The 18,789-nt window shown below is 43.6% G+C and overlaps 1 protein-coding gene across 3 annotated transcripts in view; it reads right to left on the bottom strand.

The window, feature by feature from the left end:
- MAGI3 (membrane associated guanylate kinase, WW and PDZ domain containing 3) overlaps positions 1-18,789 on the bottom strand; it is a 341,658-nt gene that overhangs the window by 3,919 nt on the left and 318,950 nt on the right. For all 3 annotated transcript variants that reach the window (XM_077294928.1, XM_077294929.1, XM_077294930.1), the window contains exons 18-20: positions 10,805-10,910; positions 6,678-6,821; positions 2,958-3,096 (exon numbers count right to left, since the gene is read on the bottom strand). In XM_077294928.1, the coding sequence (XP_077151043.1) occupies positions 2,958-3,096; positions 6,678-6,821; positions 10,805-10,910 (389 nt within the window). The remainder of the gene's footprint in view (positions 1-2,957; positions 3,097-6,677; positions 6,822-10,804; positions 10,911-18,789) is intronic.

The raw sequence follows: 18,789 nt of genomic DNA, 5'->3' as shown, positions 1-18,789 counted from the left end.
TGGGAGAGTCGAGTGAGATGGGGAAATATGATGAATTCTGTTTTGTCCATGTTAAGTTTAAGTAATCTAGCGGAGAAGGACGAAATAGCAGACAGACATGTGGGATATTGGTTAGTAGGAAGGTGATATCTGGTCCAGAGAGGTAGATCTGTGTGTCTTCAGCATAGAGGTGATACTTTAAGCCATGAGATGTTGGCTGAACCAGATTTTGGTGGCATGGAACATCCAGACTATAGGTATGGGAGTGTCATAGGTAGCGTTTTACAGATCTAAGTCTGTGTAATTGACTAGTTGCTGTCAATGATAGATACCCATAGCAGATGTGTCCCTGTATGCCTACATAGGTGTTAAACGCAAATGGCATCAATTCTTTCACCTTGTGTAGCTGTTTCGTCTGTACTCCACAGACAGCACACGGTAAAACAAATCCATTATTATTAAATGAAATGAACATGCTGATAGAGGGCCGCCCACCAAAATGCTCAGCCCAGGCAAGGAGGGCATTAATCACAGGCAGAACAGAAACCAAAGGTAACCTTAAATGTGCTGCAGAGTTCCGAAGCAGCGATTAGAGAATCTGTCCATACTACCACAATAAGCCGTACACTCCAGAGGTGGCCTTTATGGAAGACCAAGCCTAAAAAAGCGTTTACTTACATAGAAAAAATTTAAGACATGTGGGAGACTCCCCAAATGTATGGAGGTAGGTGTTGTGGTCAGATTGGACCAAAATTTAAGTTTTTTGACCACCAAAGTTAAGCGCTATGTCGGGTGCCAAACCAACACAGCTCATCATCCCAAGAACACCATCCCCACAGTTAAACATGGTGGTGGTAGCATAGTGCTGTGGGGTGTTTTTTTGGCAGCATGAACAGGAAAAATGGTCCGAGTCTAGAGGAAGATAGATGGTGCAAAATACAGGGATATTCTTGAAGCCTGTTTCAGTCTGTCAGTGAGTTGAGACTGGGATGGAGGTTCACCTTCCAACAAGAAAATGACCCAAAGCATACTGCTAAAGCAACACCCGAGTGGTTTAATGGTAAACATGTAAATATTTTGGAGTGGCCTAGTCAAAGCCCAGACCTTAATCCAACTGAGAATCTGTGGTGAGACTTTAAGATTGCTGCTCACCAGAGAAAACTATCTAACTTGAAGGAGCTGGAGCAGTTTTGCCTTGAAAAATGGGTAAAAATCAGAGTGGCAAGATGTGGAAAGCTCATGAAGTCTTCCATAGCAATTCGCAGCTGTAATTGACACAGAAAGAGGTTCTACAAAGTATTGACTTCATGTGGTGAACAGTTATGCACACTAAAGTTTTTAGTTATTTTGTCCTATTTGTTTGCTTCACAAAAAAAGATAACCAAATGTTCAGAGTTGTAGGCATGTTCATTACATGAACTGATGCAAATCCTCAAAAAAAGTGAAATTCCAGACAGTGAAATAGCACAACACAAAAAAATTTCAAGGGGGTGAATACTTTTGTAAGCCACTGTAAAAAAGCAAGTCAATTTTCCCTGTATGAGGTATAAGTCACTGCAAAAGTCCCTAGCAGAGGGAGGAGGGAGCAGCTGGGTCAGGAGTTGAAGAGGGGAATTAAAAATTCAGTTACAAGATACTTTCTTTTTCTACATAGAACAGAGAAAAGAGAAGAATTAGCAGGGTAGAAAGGCAAAGTGAGCAATTGTAAGTACACAGTGATAGATAATATGTTGATTACAATATATTAATAGGATAAAAACTTTGATGGGAGTGATTCTTTAAAGAGAATCTGTCATGAGGTTTTTTCCACCCAATCTGAGAGCAGCATAGTGAAGACACAACAATCATTCCAACAATGTGTCACTTTCTGGACTACGGAGTGTAATTTTGATAAAATCACAGTTTTTGTCAGCATGAGACTATCATTAGAGGACTAGTAAACAAGCTGCCAGGTAGTCCTCCATATTCATGAGCTCTATATAGCCCCGCCCCCACCAATGATTGGCAGCTTTCTGTGTACACTGTATAAAATCAGAAATTTGCCAATCAGTGGTGTTGGTGGGACTATACAAAACTCAGCATTCAAATGACTGTTAGATATGCAGGAGAGAAATTAGCGATTTGATCAAAATGACAGAAGGCAGCTCAGTAAGTGACATATCACTGGCATCAGTGCCTCGGCCCCTACATCAGGGTGCTCTCAGATGAGGTAGCAGAAATCTGGTGACAGATTCCCTTTAACGTGTTCTTGTCCGTGTATACAGCAGTGAGCCACAACAGCAGCACTATAACAAGAACCCTGCAAGATCTGTCTGATTCTACACTTGAACTTGGGTCACTAAAGTGTGCTGGATTCTTAAGTTTGATGAAGAGTTCAACCTGCTTGAAAGGTTACCATAACAGTCACTAGCGGTAATTCTTGAATCTAAAAAAAAAAAAGCATAACTGGTGTGATTTCTAATCTTCTTTTCTTTAGCTAGCTTTAAAAACTGTACAATAGCATTGCACTAGAAGCAAGAAGCAATTTGGGTGGATGTTCTGGAAATGTAACTATTGTTACAATTAAAGCTTGCTTTTGTATTTCATTATTTTTTTCATCGCCTTTACCAAGACTTCATATTTTTTTTTTACAACAAGACACGTTGACCATAGCAGACTGATCTTCGGCATCTGTGGATTAGCAAATAATGTCAATCTTCGTTGATTTCTTCAAGTCTCCACAGGAAAAACATGTTAATCAAATTAAAAAGAAGGGTTACCATTTTTCCTGAATAATAATAATAATAGCAACAAATCTGCAATGTTACTAAATTCAAATAAATAAATTTTCTTTCCCATTAATGTTTATTAATGGCTATGTAAAAATACTAAAAGTAGTATTAAAAAAATTATCAAAATGATTTTTGAAAAAATATAAGCAACCATGTTCAAAAGTATTACTCAACATGTCGATTGTGAAAAATATAAGGACTTCTCACCATGATCTGGAATAAGTCCTGTTCCAGGTCTTAATAAGAGGAGAACTTTGGTCCCACCAGCTTGGATTAGCTCGATGGCTCGTGTGTGAGTGATGCCTTGGGTTGGTTCTCCATTAATTTCCACTATTTGATCACCGACCTGATAAAAAACAAACATTTTTTTATATTAGAAGGGCAACAATATAATAGTTACTCTCAAGGTCTACTGATACCTGCAAGTCATCTGTCATTGGCAGGTATTGTGCACCTGTCCAACCTTAAGAACCAGCAGACGTGGCATCACCAGCCCTTGTTCAACTCCTGCTGTAGAAGTGAGCAGACTGGTTTGGCCTTTGGGACAACTTATCATATAAATGAAAGGCCCACAATGCTTCTGGAAGACATTGAAGGCGCTGTCCTTGCTCGTGTTTCTTCTGATAATGGGTACGGGTGCTGGACATCAGCACCGCTTAATAAATAAGTAGTAATTTGTAAATAATATACAATTTGCCATTTACAAAATTTTAGAGATTTTGTAATAGAAAAAGGACCACAAAAAGAAAAAAGTAAATAAACTAATCAATTCTACGGCCTTATAGACACCAATGTTGTAGTTCATAATTGAAGCTACTGCTCTGCCCACTTGAGTCAATAGTAAATCCCTTGGGTGGTGCGTGTTCCATATCAGTCGTCTCTTCTACAGTTTGCTTTTGTTCTACAATTAATGTTGCGTTAATAATCTGCCCTTTGAGAGAAGTAAATAAAACCACTGATATTAACAATCTGTAAAGGTGAAGACACAATGCTTGAGTACACTTTCGGTACTTGCTGAAACATTTGTTTCACTCGAAGCGATCTACACTTTAACGTTTTCACCCTTCCTTAGTGTTAACTGCTTTTTTGGCCTTGAAACAAGGATGGAAGTAGCAGTAATAATTTTAGCAATATACTATTTTTGGAAAATCCATAAAACCTGACTGTAAATTGAAGCCTGTACTTTGCAGACAGAGCACATCTGTTAGAGATCCGTGCCTGTAGATTGCTGACCTCTGTGATTCCTCATCGGCCATTTCTGTCAAATTCCTTTTAGTTTTCTTACTGACAGTGAGGGCCTAAGGCTTTAATAAAAGTAATAAAAAAAACACATAGATTTAACTGGTGTGTGTTTGCTGAACTGTCAACTGAAAAGGAGGAACACAGCCCACAGAGCAAGCACAGGGCGAAATTGTCTGCATGCTGAATAATTCTTCTATATCATACATGGTTAAAATGTATCCATGGAAAGACCGTCATCAGTTAAATAGGGTCTAAACAGGAGGGGGACACTTAGCATACAATGATGTCCTCTAATTTACAGATTTATTTTTAGTCTCTTGTAGTGTCCTAAATCCTGGAGGGGGCGATCGTGTTTCCACATATGGTGGAATAATATAGTTTTATCTCTGAAATTAGGGTCTACAAAATCTTGCATTTGCGTTAAAATAGCAAGGTCTCTTCAGCTATTACATATTGGAGATTTACGACCTAATATAACTGCTATAGATCTGTGATCAAAAGTATCCATGAGATGTCACAAAGTGTGTAACTATTTAAGAGAGGAGCCAATATTTGGCAAATTCTGAAACAAAAATCAGCTGAAATGATTCATGTCAATGGGATAAGCCATCTAAAGTCTCTGGAGGTCTCCTGGATTTCAGTATTCCCCAATGTGAATATAACCCAAACTACAGTGGGGAAAATAAGTATTTGATACACTGCCATTTTTGCAAATGTTGCCACCTATTGTAATTTTTATCGTGGGTACACTTCATCTGTGAGAGACAGAATCTTAAAAGTAAAAACTCCAGAAAATCACATTGTTTGAATCTTACATAATTAATTTGCATTTTAATACATGAAATGAATATTTGATACAATAGAAAAACGGAACTTAATATTTGGTATAGAAACCTTTGTTTGCAATTACAGATGTCAGACATTTCCTGTAGTTCTTGACCATGTTTGAACACACTGCAGCAGGGATTTTGGCCCACTCCTCCATACAGGCCTTCTCCAGATCTTTCAGGTTTTGGGGCTGTCACTGGGCAATATTGAGTTTTAGCTTCCTTTAAAGATTTTCGATTGGGTTCACATCTGGAGACTGGATAGGCCACTCCCGGAGTCACTCCTTAGTTGCCCTGGTTGTGTGTTTTGGGTTAATGTCATGCTGGAAGATCCAGCCACGACCCATCTCCAATGCTCTTACTAAAGGAAGGAGGTTGTTAGTCAAAATCTTGCAATACATGACCACATCCATCCTCTCTTGGACCTCATCCTCTCGTCCTGTCCCCTTGCAAAAAAATCACAAAGTATGATGTTTCCCCAGCCTGCTTCACGGTTGGGACGGTGTTATTGGGGTTGTACTCTTCCTTCTTCTTCCTCCAAAGACGGCAAGTAGAGTCTATACCAAATAAATTCTATTTTGGTCTCATCTGACCACATGACCTTCTCCCAATGCCTCCTCTGGATCATCCAACTTGTCACTGGCGAATTTTAAAAGGGCCTAGACATATGCTGGTGTGAGCAGGGAGACCTAGCATACACTGCAGGATTTTAGTCCATGACGGTGCAATGTGTTACTAATGGTAATGTGTGAGACTGTGGTCCCAGCTCTTTTCAGGTCATCAATCAGGTCCTCCCGTTTAGTTCTGGGTAGATTCATCACCTTTGTCAGAATCATCCTTACCCAATGAGGTGAGATCTTGCATGGAGCCCCAGACCGAGGAAGATTGACAGTCATCTTTTGTTTCTGCCATTTTCTAATAATTGTCTCACCAAACTGTTTGCCTATTGTCTTTTAAGGTACCGTCACACTCAGCGACGCTGCAGCGATATAGACAACGAGCCGATCGCTGCAGTGTCGCTGTTTTGGTCGCTGTAGAGACGTCAAACACAGCAGCTCCAGAACGATGCAGGAGCGATCCAGTGACGTAACGGCGACTCACTTATCGTTCTCACAGGTCGTTAGCTCCATGTAAAACATTGCTGACATCGTTGCTTTTGCTGTCAAACATGACGATACACGCCGACCTGACGACCAAATAAAGTTCTGGACTTCTAGCTCCGACCAGCGATATCACAGCGGGATCCAGATCGCTGCTGCGTGTCAAACTCAACGAGATCGCTATCCAGGACGCTGCAACGTCACGGATCGTTGTCGTTCTCGTTGTAAAGTTGCTGAGTGTGAAGGTACCTTTAGTCCATCCTAGCCTTGTGCAGGTTGCCCCAGGTGTTCTTAGACAGCTCTTTGGTCTTGGCCATGGTGGAGAGGTTGGCGTATGATTGAGTGTGTGGATAGGTGTCATTTATACAGGTAATGAGTTCAAACAGGTGCAATTAACAAAGGCAATGAGTGCAGAGTAGGAGGACTTCTAAAATAAAAACTAACAGATATCGGAGAGACAGAATTCTCGCTGGTTGGTAGATGATCAAATGCTTATTTCATGCAATAAAAAGCAATTTATTTTAAAATCATACAATGTGATTTTCTGTTTTTTATTTTTAGATTTTGTCAGTTAAAGTGTACCTAAGATAAAAATTACAGACCTCTCCATTCTTTGTAGGTGTGAAAACCTGCAAAATTGGCAGTGCATCGAATATGTATTTTCCCCATTGTATGTAATGAGGGGCAGACTTTGAAATGGACTTACAGAAGACAATAACATCCACAGTGTCAAGACAATGGTTTAAAGAGTTACATACATGAATGCGACCATCTTTGATCGCAGGTCCATCTTCCGCAAGTCGGAGAATGAAAAGCCCCATGTTGTATTCTTTTCCACCTCGTAGGCTAAAACCAAAGCCTCTTGGTCCTCTCTCCAACTCCACAGGGTAGCAACCAGCACTCTGCACATTAATACAGACATTTAGAATATATGTGACATGTATTGTTATGCAAATCTGTGCATTTGTAGGGAGCGGAGAGACAAAAATGTATTTTTTACTGTGGCATTTTCCTCATTTTTAATCCCTCTATAAAATAATAAATGATTACATTATGGCCACATTGTACACCTAAGTGTGCTTTTTTTTATAACCTTCCCCCTACAAACTAAAACGCTATAAGTATATTTTAAAATATTCCGGGAGCATGAAGACTCTGAACAGGAAGCAATCATTAGAAAATTGACTATTGATGAAAATAGGTTTGTGTTTAAAAAAAAGCTACAAAAAACAGCTTTTTTTCCCTCATATCACAACATATGTTAAAAATTTAAAATAGAAATCCTACAATTTTCACACTAGACACAGGGGCTTTTTATTCTCTAACATCTCTAACATCCTATAGGTTTCAGGAAACAAGACATGTACATAGACACGATGGTCAGATTCTAACCCTATCTCTTGTATTGAAATATCTAATAAGCGTGTGCAAAGGTCATTGTGAAGGGAGCATTGTAATTGGTGGATCCTATATTATTAGAGGTGCAGCCTGTCATTGTAGTCCTGCCTCCGCTGATAAGAAAAATCCTGTAAACCCTTCCTGAAATTACAGAAAGTCTAAATCTAAAAAAGCTTAGAGGCTAGCAAGAAAATTGCAATAATACGATTTTTATTATTATTGTTATCTAATTATTTTAAAATCATAATATGAAGGAAAAAAAATAAATAAAAAAAAAAAACATATAAGACGAAAGCCTGATTTAATATAATATGTCATTTTTTGATAGCTTTTCTTTAATACATTAGATTTACAAGGAATGACAAGCACTTGACGCCTTTAAGCATGTTTTTCTTCTTAATTTCAAAGTGGTATATAAAAGGAAGCATTTATTAGCCATTTCCAATATATCCAATTCTCCAAAACCTCATAAAATTGCATTAATGTGGACACCCCCAGCAATCATGAGATTAGGTAAACTTCATCACTTCTAGGAATGGTAGAACGGAGACAAAACATATATTTGACTTCACATTTCTCAGTAAAATGAGTCTCAGCACTCTGACTAGTAAGAAAATATGCCCTAGGGCGCCATTTATTCTGCACATCAGCTGTGTCAGCTGCTTTTTCAGGGCTGTAAGTGCTCATCTATATGCCACATTATTACATTACTGTCCTGTAGAGAGAGATGAACCCTACATTAAGGGGCACAGTATAACAGGCAGCGAAAGTGGTCTTTGCTTCACTACCAGAACCTTCCACTAGGGCAGATACATTATTACAATATACTAGATGGCAGCCCGATTCTAAAGAATCGGGAGTCTAGAATCCATATATACTTTATTTATTCAAATGTAAGAATAATACAATTAATAAATAATAGTAAGAAAGAACAAAAAATGGCTGCACTCACCAGCTCTTGACAATTCTTGACAGTACGGCACATTTCTGATTGGTCGCTCGCGGCAGGCGGCAACCAATCAGAAAAGTGCCGCGCACCACGAAGGCATATATCTTTGTCCACCCTGAGCGGGTGTAGGACGCTGGTGACGTCACTTATCTCCGGACATTATCTCCGGACAAAGCCACGGAAGTTGGCACAAATTGCCGGAAGTAGTATTCTAGGCAATTATATATTAGATTTTAATGTTATCAGTGTTTACCTTTGAACGTTTATATTGTATTGTCCTGTCACCAGCCATGTGTACGATTATCGGCCGAAAGCCTCTCTGGAACCAATACCAATAATCACCCCATGTAAAGGTATCTTTATAAGTTAAAGATTCAGAATACTATGACTTTTATCATATCCTGAACAGTCAAGTTTTTTATGAACCGTTAAGGTTTTCTGGTTGAAGTAAAAAAAACTCTGAGTGTTTACAGTTTGAAACCATAAAATGTTGAAAAATTATGTCATTCTTGAGTATATCACTCAATGGTGCTCATAAACGTGTCAAATTTGATCTATAATATACGTTACTTTAATCTTTAATATACTTAAGAACAGGGCCCCAGACATCACACAGGGGGTCTGAAACGCCGCACAGTGGTCCAAAATATCGCTGTGCTCTGCCTGGGGCCCCATATGCTGCCTGGGGCCCCTGTGCTCTGCCTGGGGCCCCATATGCTGCCTGGGGCCCCTGTGCTCTGCCTGGGGCCCCATGTTCTGCCTGGGGCCCCTGTGCTCTGCCTGCGGCCACTGTGCTCTGCCTGGGGCCCCATATGCTGCCTGGGGCCCCTGTGCTCTGCCTGGGGCCCCATATGCTGCCTGGGGCCCCTGTGCTCTGCCTGGGGCCACTGTGCTCTGCCTGGGGCCCCATATGCTGCCTGGGGCCCCTGTGCTCAGCCTGGGGCCCCATATGCTGCCTGGGGCCCCATGTTCTGCCTGGGGCCCCTGTGCTCTGCCTGGGGCCACTGTGCTCTGCCTGGGGCCCCATATGCTGCCTGGGGCCCCTGTGCTCTGCCTGGGGCCCCATATGCTGCCTGGGGCCCCTGTGCCCTGCCTGGGGCCCCATAGGCTGCCTGGGGCCCCTGTGCTCTACCTGGGACCACTGTGCTCTGCCTGGGGCCCCATATGCTGCCTGGGGCCCCTGTGCTCTGCCTGGGGCCCCTGTGCTCTGCCTGGGGCCCCATGTTCTGCCTGGGGCCACTGTGCTCTGCCTGGGACCACTGTGCTCTGCCTGGGGCCCCATATGCTGCCTGGGGCCCCTGTGCTCTGCCTGGGGCCACTGTGCTCTGCCTGGGGCCCCATATGCTGCCTGGGGCCCCTGTGCTCTGCCTGGGGCCCCATGTTCTGCCTGGGGCCCCTGTGCTCTGCCTGGGGCCACTGTGCTCTGCCTGGGGCCCCATGTTCTGCCTGGGGCCACTGTGCTCTGCCTGGGGCCCCATAAGCTGCCTGGGGCCCCTGTGCTCTGCCTGGGACCACTGTGCTCTGCCTGGGGCCCCATATGCTGCCTGTGGCCCCTGTGCTCTGCCTGGGGCCACTGTGCTCTGCCTGGGGCCCCATATGCTGCCTGGGGCCACTGTGCTCTGCCTGGGGCCCCATATGCTGCCTGGGGCCCCTGTGCTCTGCCTGGGGCCCCATATGCTGCCTGGGGCCCCATATGCTGCCTGGGGCCCCATATGCTGCCTGGGGCCCCATATGCTGCCTGGGGCCCCATATGCTGCCTGGGGCCCCTGTGCTCTGCCTGGGGCCACTGTGCTCTGCCTGGGGCCCCATATGCTGCCTGGGGCCCCTGTGCTCTGCCTGGGGCCCCTGTGCTCTGCCTGGGGCCCCATATGCTGCCTGGGGCCCCTGTGCTCTGCCTGGGGCCCCTGTGCTCTGCCTGGGGCCCCTGTGCTCTGCCTGGGGCCCCATGTTCTGCCTGGGGCCCCTGTGCTCTGCCTGGGGCCCCATATGCTGCCTGGGGCCCCTGTGCTCTGCCTGGGGCCCCTGTGCTCTGCCTGGGGCCACTGTGCTCTGCCTGGGGCCCCATAGGCTGCCTGGGGCCCCTGTGCTCTGCCTGGGACCACTGTGCTCTGCCTGGGACCACTGTGCTCTGCCTGGGGCCCCATATGCTGCCTGGGGCCCCTGTGCTCTGCCTGGGGCCCCATATGCTGCCTGGGGCCCCTGTGCTCTGCCTGGGTGTAGGACACTGGTGACGTCACTTATCTCCGGACATTAGCTCCGGACAAAGCCACGGAAGTTGGCACAAATTGCAGGAAGTAGTATTCTAGGCAATTATATATTAGATGAGTGCAGGTAAGAGCTACCAGCCAGGAATAGGGGACAGAAGGCCGAGATTTCCTGTGGCCGTACCTAGTCAGAGAACAACATTTCAGACATAAGATCAATGAACCTAAAGCCTGAACTCGCAGCTTCGGATACATTCCCTTCAAATTCCTTCACATGTAAATCTCCCATCTTTAATAATTCCCTTTCTATCTAGAGACAAGTACAATATCTTACCTGTGAGTGCCGGCTTCCAGAGGGCAGGGTGTGTGCCGCATCGGCCCATAGGAACCTGTACGGAGCAGAGAGATCTCCCTTACTGCCCTCTGTGTCCAATGTATTTCTGTATAATAATGATATAAAATAAGGATATAATCAGTACATGAGGGGAAGAGACACATCCTGGGGGTTTCTAACCACATCAGTTACTCTACAGGATATACTTACTCCTTGCCATTATCCCTTTAATGACAAACGCATCATATCTACTGAAGTTGTGTATGTACATAGACTACCTGACGGACAGATTTTAATATTGTAATTAACATTCACTAAAAACGCAATTTATATTTATAGACTGTATAAGACAAATATCTAAATACATGTAAGGTATTAATAATAATCTTTATTTATATAGCGCCAACATATTCCAGAGTGAGAATCCTGCTATTAATCCTTTGTAAACGCTTCTACGGGTCTTTAAACACGACTCTGTACGCCCAACAGAGCGTTTTGTATTTCACCCAAATATTAAAACTCTTGGGACAAGTGGAAGCATTTACTTTTTTATATTTAATTTATTATTATATACTTTAATAATATATGCACCTTACTAGAGTAATAGAAGCCATTATGGGCGGACTTCTAGGGTCGTGCCGCCACCAGCCTTAATAGGGGCGGCATTCTTGCCTGTCCCGTCGCTGTTGTAGCTTTACTAGTTCACACCAGGCTTCTACTTCACACTTGAAATTCAGGCCATAAAGCCTGAAGATCCTTACTCAGTGTTTGCGGGCAGAGCATTGACATTACCAAACGGTTCCCATTTCGGAGTTACCATAGTAACTAAAATGCACCCCTGTCACCTCGTCGGCCTCCTGTGTACACATTTTTCCTCCTACAGTAGATTCCAGCTGTGAGCAATGTTTTATACATGTGGGAAACCTCTGAAGATGGATATTAGCATTTATATGACCATGCAGTACCATCTCTCTGTAGTGAGTGTGTGTACTAGTATACACAGAGCGTGTCTATAGTGGTGTATTTACAGAATTATGGCGGTATTTTTTATACATTTTACGAGGGTATTAATTGTGTATATTTTTCACACTGTATGGTTATTTTTAATTGTCTTGATTCTGTAGTACATATATACAAAATATACAGTGGACAGCGGAGTAGACAAAATGTAGACTGCAACTGACGCCTAGGGGCCATAAACCTCGTTTGATATGTCACAACATGTACTACTTCAATTAAAGGGATCCTGACAGGCCCCCCCCCATGTCCACAAATCTGCCACTATGTGTCTATTCTTATGTTAACACCCTGTCTAAAATGCCCTTTTAATAGTATAAGTTCTTGCAGTGTATGGCAAAAAACAAGGTAAAAAATCAATTTCCAATATGCCAACTAGTTTCAGATTAGTGGAAGGGGCGTTTGTTTCTCCACAATAGTCGTCCCACTAATTATGGTATTAGGAGCAAAGAACTGTGGCACTCACCCCGTGGCTAAAACATTACTCCTTTAATGCATACCGATCAGAGGATACCGACAGACAGAAAAAAGAGCGACATCTGTTTCACACTGCCAAACGCTTCATCCAGGCACAAGTAATTATCACTGCCTCCCTGTGGGTGTAATAAAATCGTTTCCAAGAGCTGGTGTCACTGCTGGTTCTCTGAAAGCCTTGTGAATGCCAAGGAGTTTAGTCATTTCATGTCAGTTGTAGAAGGTAAGTGCTCCAAAATGTATATCTTTATGTAGAGATGTGTTTAGTGATATATTAATTCCCCCACATGTGCTCAGTAGCCCCCTCCTCAAGCTGGTATGTCAAGTTTCATTTAGGACTTAGGCCAGTGGACAATAGACTTGTGACCTCATCCCCACACACCTGGGGCTGGACACACCTCTTCTAGCTGGACATAAAAGGCACAAGACACATGTGCTCTGCCTCTTTTGCTGTGCATGCATGCTGGAATGATCATGGATCCACATGGTGGTTGAGTATATCTGTATCCCCTTTTCTTTCTACCCTGTAACCTCTTAGGCCTTAGGGTTAGTAAGCTATAGATGGGAGGGCTGATATTGCATGTGTGATTTGGGTAATCGGGCAGTTATTGTGGGTTTTTATATTGTGGTGATATTGTTGTGATATTACTGGATATTGTTGGTTATTACTGTGTGATACTGTTGGGATATCACTGTATACTGTAGTGGTATTAGTGTATTAGAGTTGTAATATCCGTATATACCCAAACTGGCGACTAGACTATAAATAAATAAATATATATATATATATATATATATATATATATATGTTACAGACTGCAGACTTGCGTGTGTAATAAATACCCTTTATTGATACACGGTTTTGTCTCAGTATATAGTATAAGGATTAGATAATTAGTGTATAGTATAAGGTAAAGAAAATACCACAACGTTAAGTGGATATTAATTATTAGTAGTCAATTTTGGCGTTAATAGTTGATATTGGACCTCAGAGGTGCAGGGAGAGTTCCTCTTTGGTAACCATAAGGTTAATATTTTGTGGAGTAAAATCCTCTCCCTCTACAATGGCGAGCTACAGGCCCACGGTTTAGATTTTAACATGTTTTGCTGTTTGAGTTTCTGGTCATCGTCTGTGAGCTGATCAGGCCGGAGGGACGTGGACAGATTACATTGATACAGGGTGAACTGTTGTGTAATTCTGTGCGTTCAGAGCGCTGATAGTTCAGACGGGTGACGCACATTTTCAATACAAACTATACACGGAACAAAATCAATAACAGAGAACCCAGTCTTTTGATTTTTAACTTTTTTTTCTTTGCTTGGTCATCTTTGAGAGTTTGGAGTGATCTTTACCAGTCCAATCTTCCAAAGAGTCATAGTCGTTCTTAAGGTAAAAGTCCAGCTGGTCAGGAAAAGGTGTTCCAGAGGTAAAAGGACCTTTTTCAAGCAGCAGAGAAGGGACAAGGAGGATGACCAAGATGGCTTCAGGAAGAGTGAGTATGGACTTATCAACCCTTAAAAGATTAGCAAAGCACAGTAAATTTCACCCAGTAACCCCCACTATACCCAAATCTGCAGAAATGCTGTGGTCTGCCCTATTGGAACAAGCATGTGGGCATGACAGCATGTGCATATAGAGACGGTCGGTCTTGAATAAATCAAGTAAACGACTACAAATGTTAGCTAAACTGATCTGTGTGTATGAGGAATCCCTGTGTAATGCAGATTCCCCAAATTTCCACTGCCAGTGTTGTGTGACTAATGTGCAGAGTGTGTGCCTTACAGACACAACTGGCAGAGAATGAAGAGTATAATGTGGACAGAGAAAAAGCAGATTGCCAGTCTTGAATCACAACTGCTGAAAATGAAAAATCATTGTGTTGATATGGAAGCACAGCTGACTCAGTCTGGGGCCGAGATCAAAGCTGTGAAGAAAATGGCAGCAGCTAGTGATGCCATTATTAATCAGTGCAGTGTGGAGCTGGATACTAGTTCCCAACTGATTACTAGTCTGAAAAATATCATCAATGATTTTTCAAATGTGGTGCCGGCCTTCTCTTTGTCTCGGAACACAAGGTCCGATCCCCTACCAATTGTGCCCTGTGGGGACAAAAAGGGGGGAGTGATAGAACAGGTGAGGGATCAAATATTTTATCAAATTTTGATCAAAAAGAAATGTAATGACAGATATATGCTGTCTAAATTACAAAGAAAGTTCAAACGGGACATTGTTAAGAGTGCATCCTTAGTAATGGAAGAGTTTAAAAGTTCCAGACAGAAGGAAATACGCTCTGTCCGGGCCCCTAAATCAGGCATGGCATGTGTTAGATGTTATGCCTGTGCTGGCTCCGGCCATGTTGCCAGGTACTGCAAATGGCCGGGTACAATGAAGGAGAGGAAATATTATTCTGTGAAATGTTTTAAATGTGGTCACTTTGGACATATTGCAAGGAACTGTTACTGCACAAGTAATTGTGAGGGGCCTAGCAATATTGTCAAGAAGCACAGGCATTTTCACAGATATAATGGCATTTTCTCTCAGTCTGTGCCCAGCCATGGGCAAACTCCTCAAAATGGCCGATTACAACCAGGGAGGCAAGTGAGGCCTTGATGTAAACTCAGTTTTCAGAGTTTCAGTCGGGCCTCTGGTCTTTCTGATTGTCTGTTTTGTTTTAGTTTCTTTTACTCTTCTTCTATTTGCTAAGTTTGCTTTTTTGTCATTGAAATGAATTGTTAGACCAGTGTGGTTGAGGCCATGTGCACACGTTAAGTATTTTTCGCGTTTTTTTCGCGTTTTTTCGCTATAAAAACGTGATAAAAACGCGAAAAAAACGCTTACATATGCCTCCTATTATTTTAAGTGTATTCCGCATTTTTTGTGCAAATGTAGCCTTTTTTTCCGCGAAAAAATCGCATCGCGGAAAAAAAAAGCAACATGTTCATTAAAATGCGGAATTGCAGGGGATTCCGCACACCTAGGGGTCCATTGATCTGCTTACTTCCCGCACGGGGCTGTGCCCACGATGCGGGAAGTAAGCAGATTATGTGCGGTTGGTACCCAGGGTGGAGGAGAGGAGACTCTCCTCCACGCACTGGGCACCATATAATTGGTAAAAAAATAAGAATTAAAATAAAAAACAGTCCTATACTCACCCTCGATGTCTTCCCGCCTCCACTGCATGCTGCCGCTTCGGTTCCTGTAGCTGGTGTGCGGTGAAAGACCTTGCCGATGACGTCACTGTCCTGTGATTGGTCGTGAGCGGTCATGTGACCGCTCACGTGACCGTGACGTCACGGAAGGTCCTGTGCGCACAGACCAGCTATAGGAAGACGAACGGACGCCGGTGAGGAGATGTCTGGGTGAGTATAAGCATTTTTTTTTATTTTTTTTATGATTTTTAAACATTCTATCTTTTACTATAGATGCTGCATAAGCTGCATCTATAGTAAAAAGTTGGTCACACTTGTCAAACACTGTTTGACAAGTGTGACCAACCTGTCAGTCAGTTTTCCAAGCGATGCTACAGATCGCTTGGAAAACTTTAGCATTCTGCAAGCTAATTACGCTTGCAGAATGCTAAAAAAACGCGAAAAAAACGGAAAAAAAACGCAAAAAAAAAAATGCGGATTTCTTGCAGAAAATTTCCCGTTTTCGGCCTTATCTGAGGTGCAATGTGATTGCAATGATAATAGGATTTGTTAGTTGTTGGTTGTTTGCTGTTTTCTATCAGACTCCCTGTGAAGTAAATGAGGTTTATCTACTGGTACTTTTTTTTTAGCTCTAGTTTTCCATAGAATTCATAATGATAAGAGTAACCCAGATCGCAGGATAATAGAGTCACATCCATGGATGCTCTGATTTGTTGCTTGAACTAATATAGGTAGGGAGGTGTGTGTTCACCTAGGCTTTGAAGTTCAGCTGTAAAATTGACTTTGTTTGTTTTCCTGTGCATCTTAGATTGGATAAAGGTTGTTGTTACGTGAACTAAGATAGGCGAAGAAGCATGGACAGATAACGGATGTACACGATGGAGTGTCATGTTATACTGTGTGCTGCTAAGACCTTGAAGTTTGGACGGATAACATGGTTTTGTTTAAAGATACCTTCACACTCAGCAACTTTACAACAAGAACGACAACGATCCGTGACGTTGCAGCATCCTGGTTAGCGATCTCGTTGTGTTTTACACGCAGCAGCGATCTGGATCCCGCTGTGATATCGCTGGTCGGAGCTAGAAGTCCAGAACTTTATTTGGTCGTCAGGTCGGCGTGTATCGTCATGTTTGACAGCAAAAGCAACGATGTCAGCAATGTTTTACATGGAGCTAACGACCTGTGAGAACGATAAGGCTAAGTTCACACTAGCGTTGTGCGCCGCTGCGTCGGCGACGCAACGCACAACGCACGCAAAAACGCGGCAAAACGCACGCAAAAACGCTGCGTTTTGCGACGCATGCGTCGGTTTTTGCCGAAAATCGGACGCAAGAAAAATGCAACTTGTTGCGTTTTCTTGGTCCGACGCTTGCGGCAAAAAAGACGCATGTGTGGCACAACGCAACAAAAAAACGCATGCGTCCCCCATGTTAAGTATAGGGGGCGCATGACGCATGCGTCGCCGCTGCGTCGCCGACGCAAACCCGACGCACATTAGCTTAACGCTAATGTGAACGTAGCCTAAGTGAGCCACCGTTACGTCACAGGATCGCTCCTGCATCGTTCTGGAGCTGCTGTGTTTGACGTCTCTACAGCGACCTAAACAGCGACGCTGCAACGATCGGCTCGTTGTCTATATCGCTGCAGCGTCGCTGAGTGTGACGGTACCTTAAGACCTGATGCAGGATACAACTAGAGTCAGTGTATCTTAGGTTATCGTTTAGTTTTCCTAGGGTGTTAAGTAGCTGCGAGGGTTGTATGGTTTTGAATTGTGGAAAACTGGTAGGGGTGTCTGTATAGGAAACAGAGGCAATTTACTAGGATCAAACTATAAGAAAATTGCATTCATTTTGTGGGGTTTAGGAGAGTTGAGGCATTAGCTAATTACTGGGCAGCTCAAGAAAGGTGAACATGGGGAGGTCACCCTGAAGTAAAAGTATAAAGAATGAGTGAGTTTGGGGGGACAGGGAAGCATCAAATAAGGATGTTTATTAACTGCACTGGGAGATTTCCCAGAGCATATTGTTCCATTTGTCCATTTTAGGTATCTATGTAGAAGAGCACCTATCACTCCAGAGAAAAAGTCTTGGCCTTTGCCCAGATGCCCCTGAGAGACTCCAGAACACCCCTCTTACGTTTGGTGCCGAGCTGAAACATCTCCTCAGATTTCAGCCATGAGGAGGAGACTAATAAAACCCAACGCCACTTCGTCCTGTCATTTTCCTCCTGGTCATTATTTTATATATATTGGACTGTTTATGATCTGCAGAATGACCAAAAGACTGGACACCCAACTGCACAGAAGTCAGGCTGAGCACCATTAACTCAGCCGGTGAAGGGGGTTAAGGACATAAGAAAAATCCAGTCCTTTACCCCGAATCCAATATATGTTGTATATAATAATGATGTTTTATTCATTGTCGTGCTACTGTGTAGTAAATTAAATATGTGTGCATATAGACACTTTAGGTGGAAGTGCATGACTACCTGTACATGGACATACTCAGTAAGGCCGGTTTCACACGTCAGTGGCTCCGGTACGTGAGGTGACAGTTTCCTCCCGTACCGGAGACACTGACACACGTAGACCCATAAAAATCAATGCATCTGTTCAGATGTCATTGATTTTGTGCGGACCGTGTGCGGACCGTGTCTCCGTGTGCCAAACACGGAGACATGTCAGTGTTCGTGGGAGCGCACGGATTACACGGACCCAATAGAGTCAATGGGTCCGTGTAAAACACGCACCTCACACGGACATTCTCCGTCTGGGGTCCGTGTGCGTGCCGGAGACAGCGCTACAGTAAGCGCTGTCCCCCCCACATGGTGCTGAAGCCGCCATTCATATCTTCCCTGTAGCACCGTTTGCTACAGAGAAAATATGAATGATAGTGTTTAAAATAAAGATCCATGTGTCCGCCGCCCCCCCACCCCCTGTGCGCCCCCCCCGCTGGTCAGAAAATACTCACCCGGATCCCCCGTCGGCAGTCGCTCCTTCCTGGTCTGGCCGCGGCTTCTCTACTGTATGCGGCCGATTACACTCATGAATATGTGGCTCCACCTCCAATAGGGGCGGAGCCGCCTATTCATGAGTGTAAATGATCGGGCCCACGTGACCGCATTCAGTAAGCCGCGGCCAGACCAGGAAGGAGCGACTGCCGACGGGGGATCCGGGTGAGTATTTTCTGACCAGCGGGGGGGCGCACAGGGGGTGGGGGGGCGGCGGACACCTAAATCTTTATTTTTAACACTATTCTTCATATTTTCTCTGCAGCAAACGTTACTGCAGAGAGGATATGAATCGCAGCTTCAGCACCATGCAGAGTGGGTACCACACGCTC

This window comes from Ranitomeya variabilis, chromosome 3, assembly GCF_051348905.1.
Source record: "Ranitomeya variabilis isolate aRanVar5 chromosome 3, aRanVar5.hap1, whole genome shotgun sequence".
NCBI classification, from domain to species: Eukaryota; Metazoa; Chordata; class Amphibia; order Anura; family Dendrobatidae; genus Ranitomeya; species Ranitomeya variabilis.
Note: the sequence above shows the minus strand (reverse complement) of the source record. Positions and strands in the feature narration are given on the sequence as shown.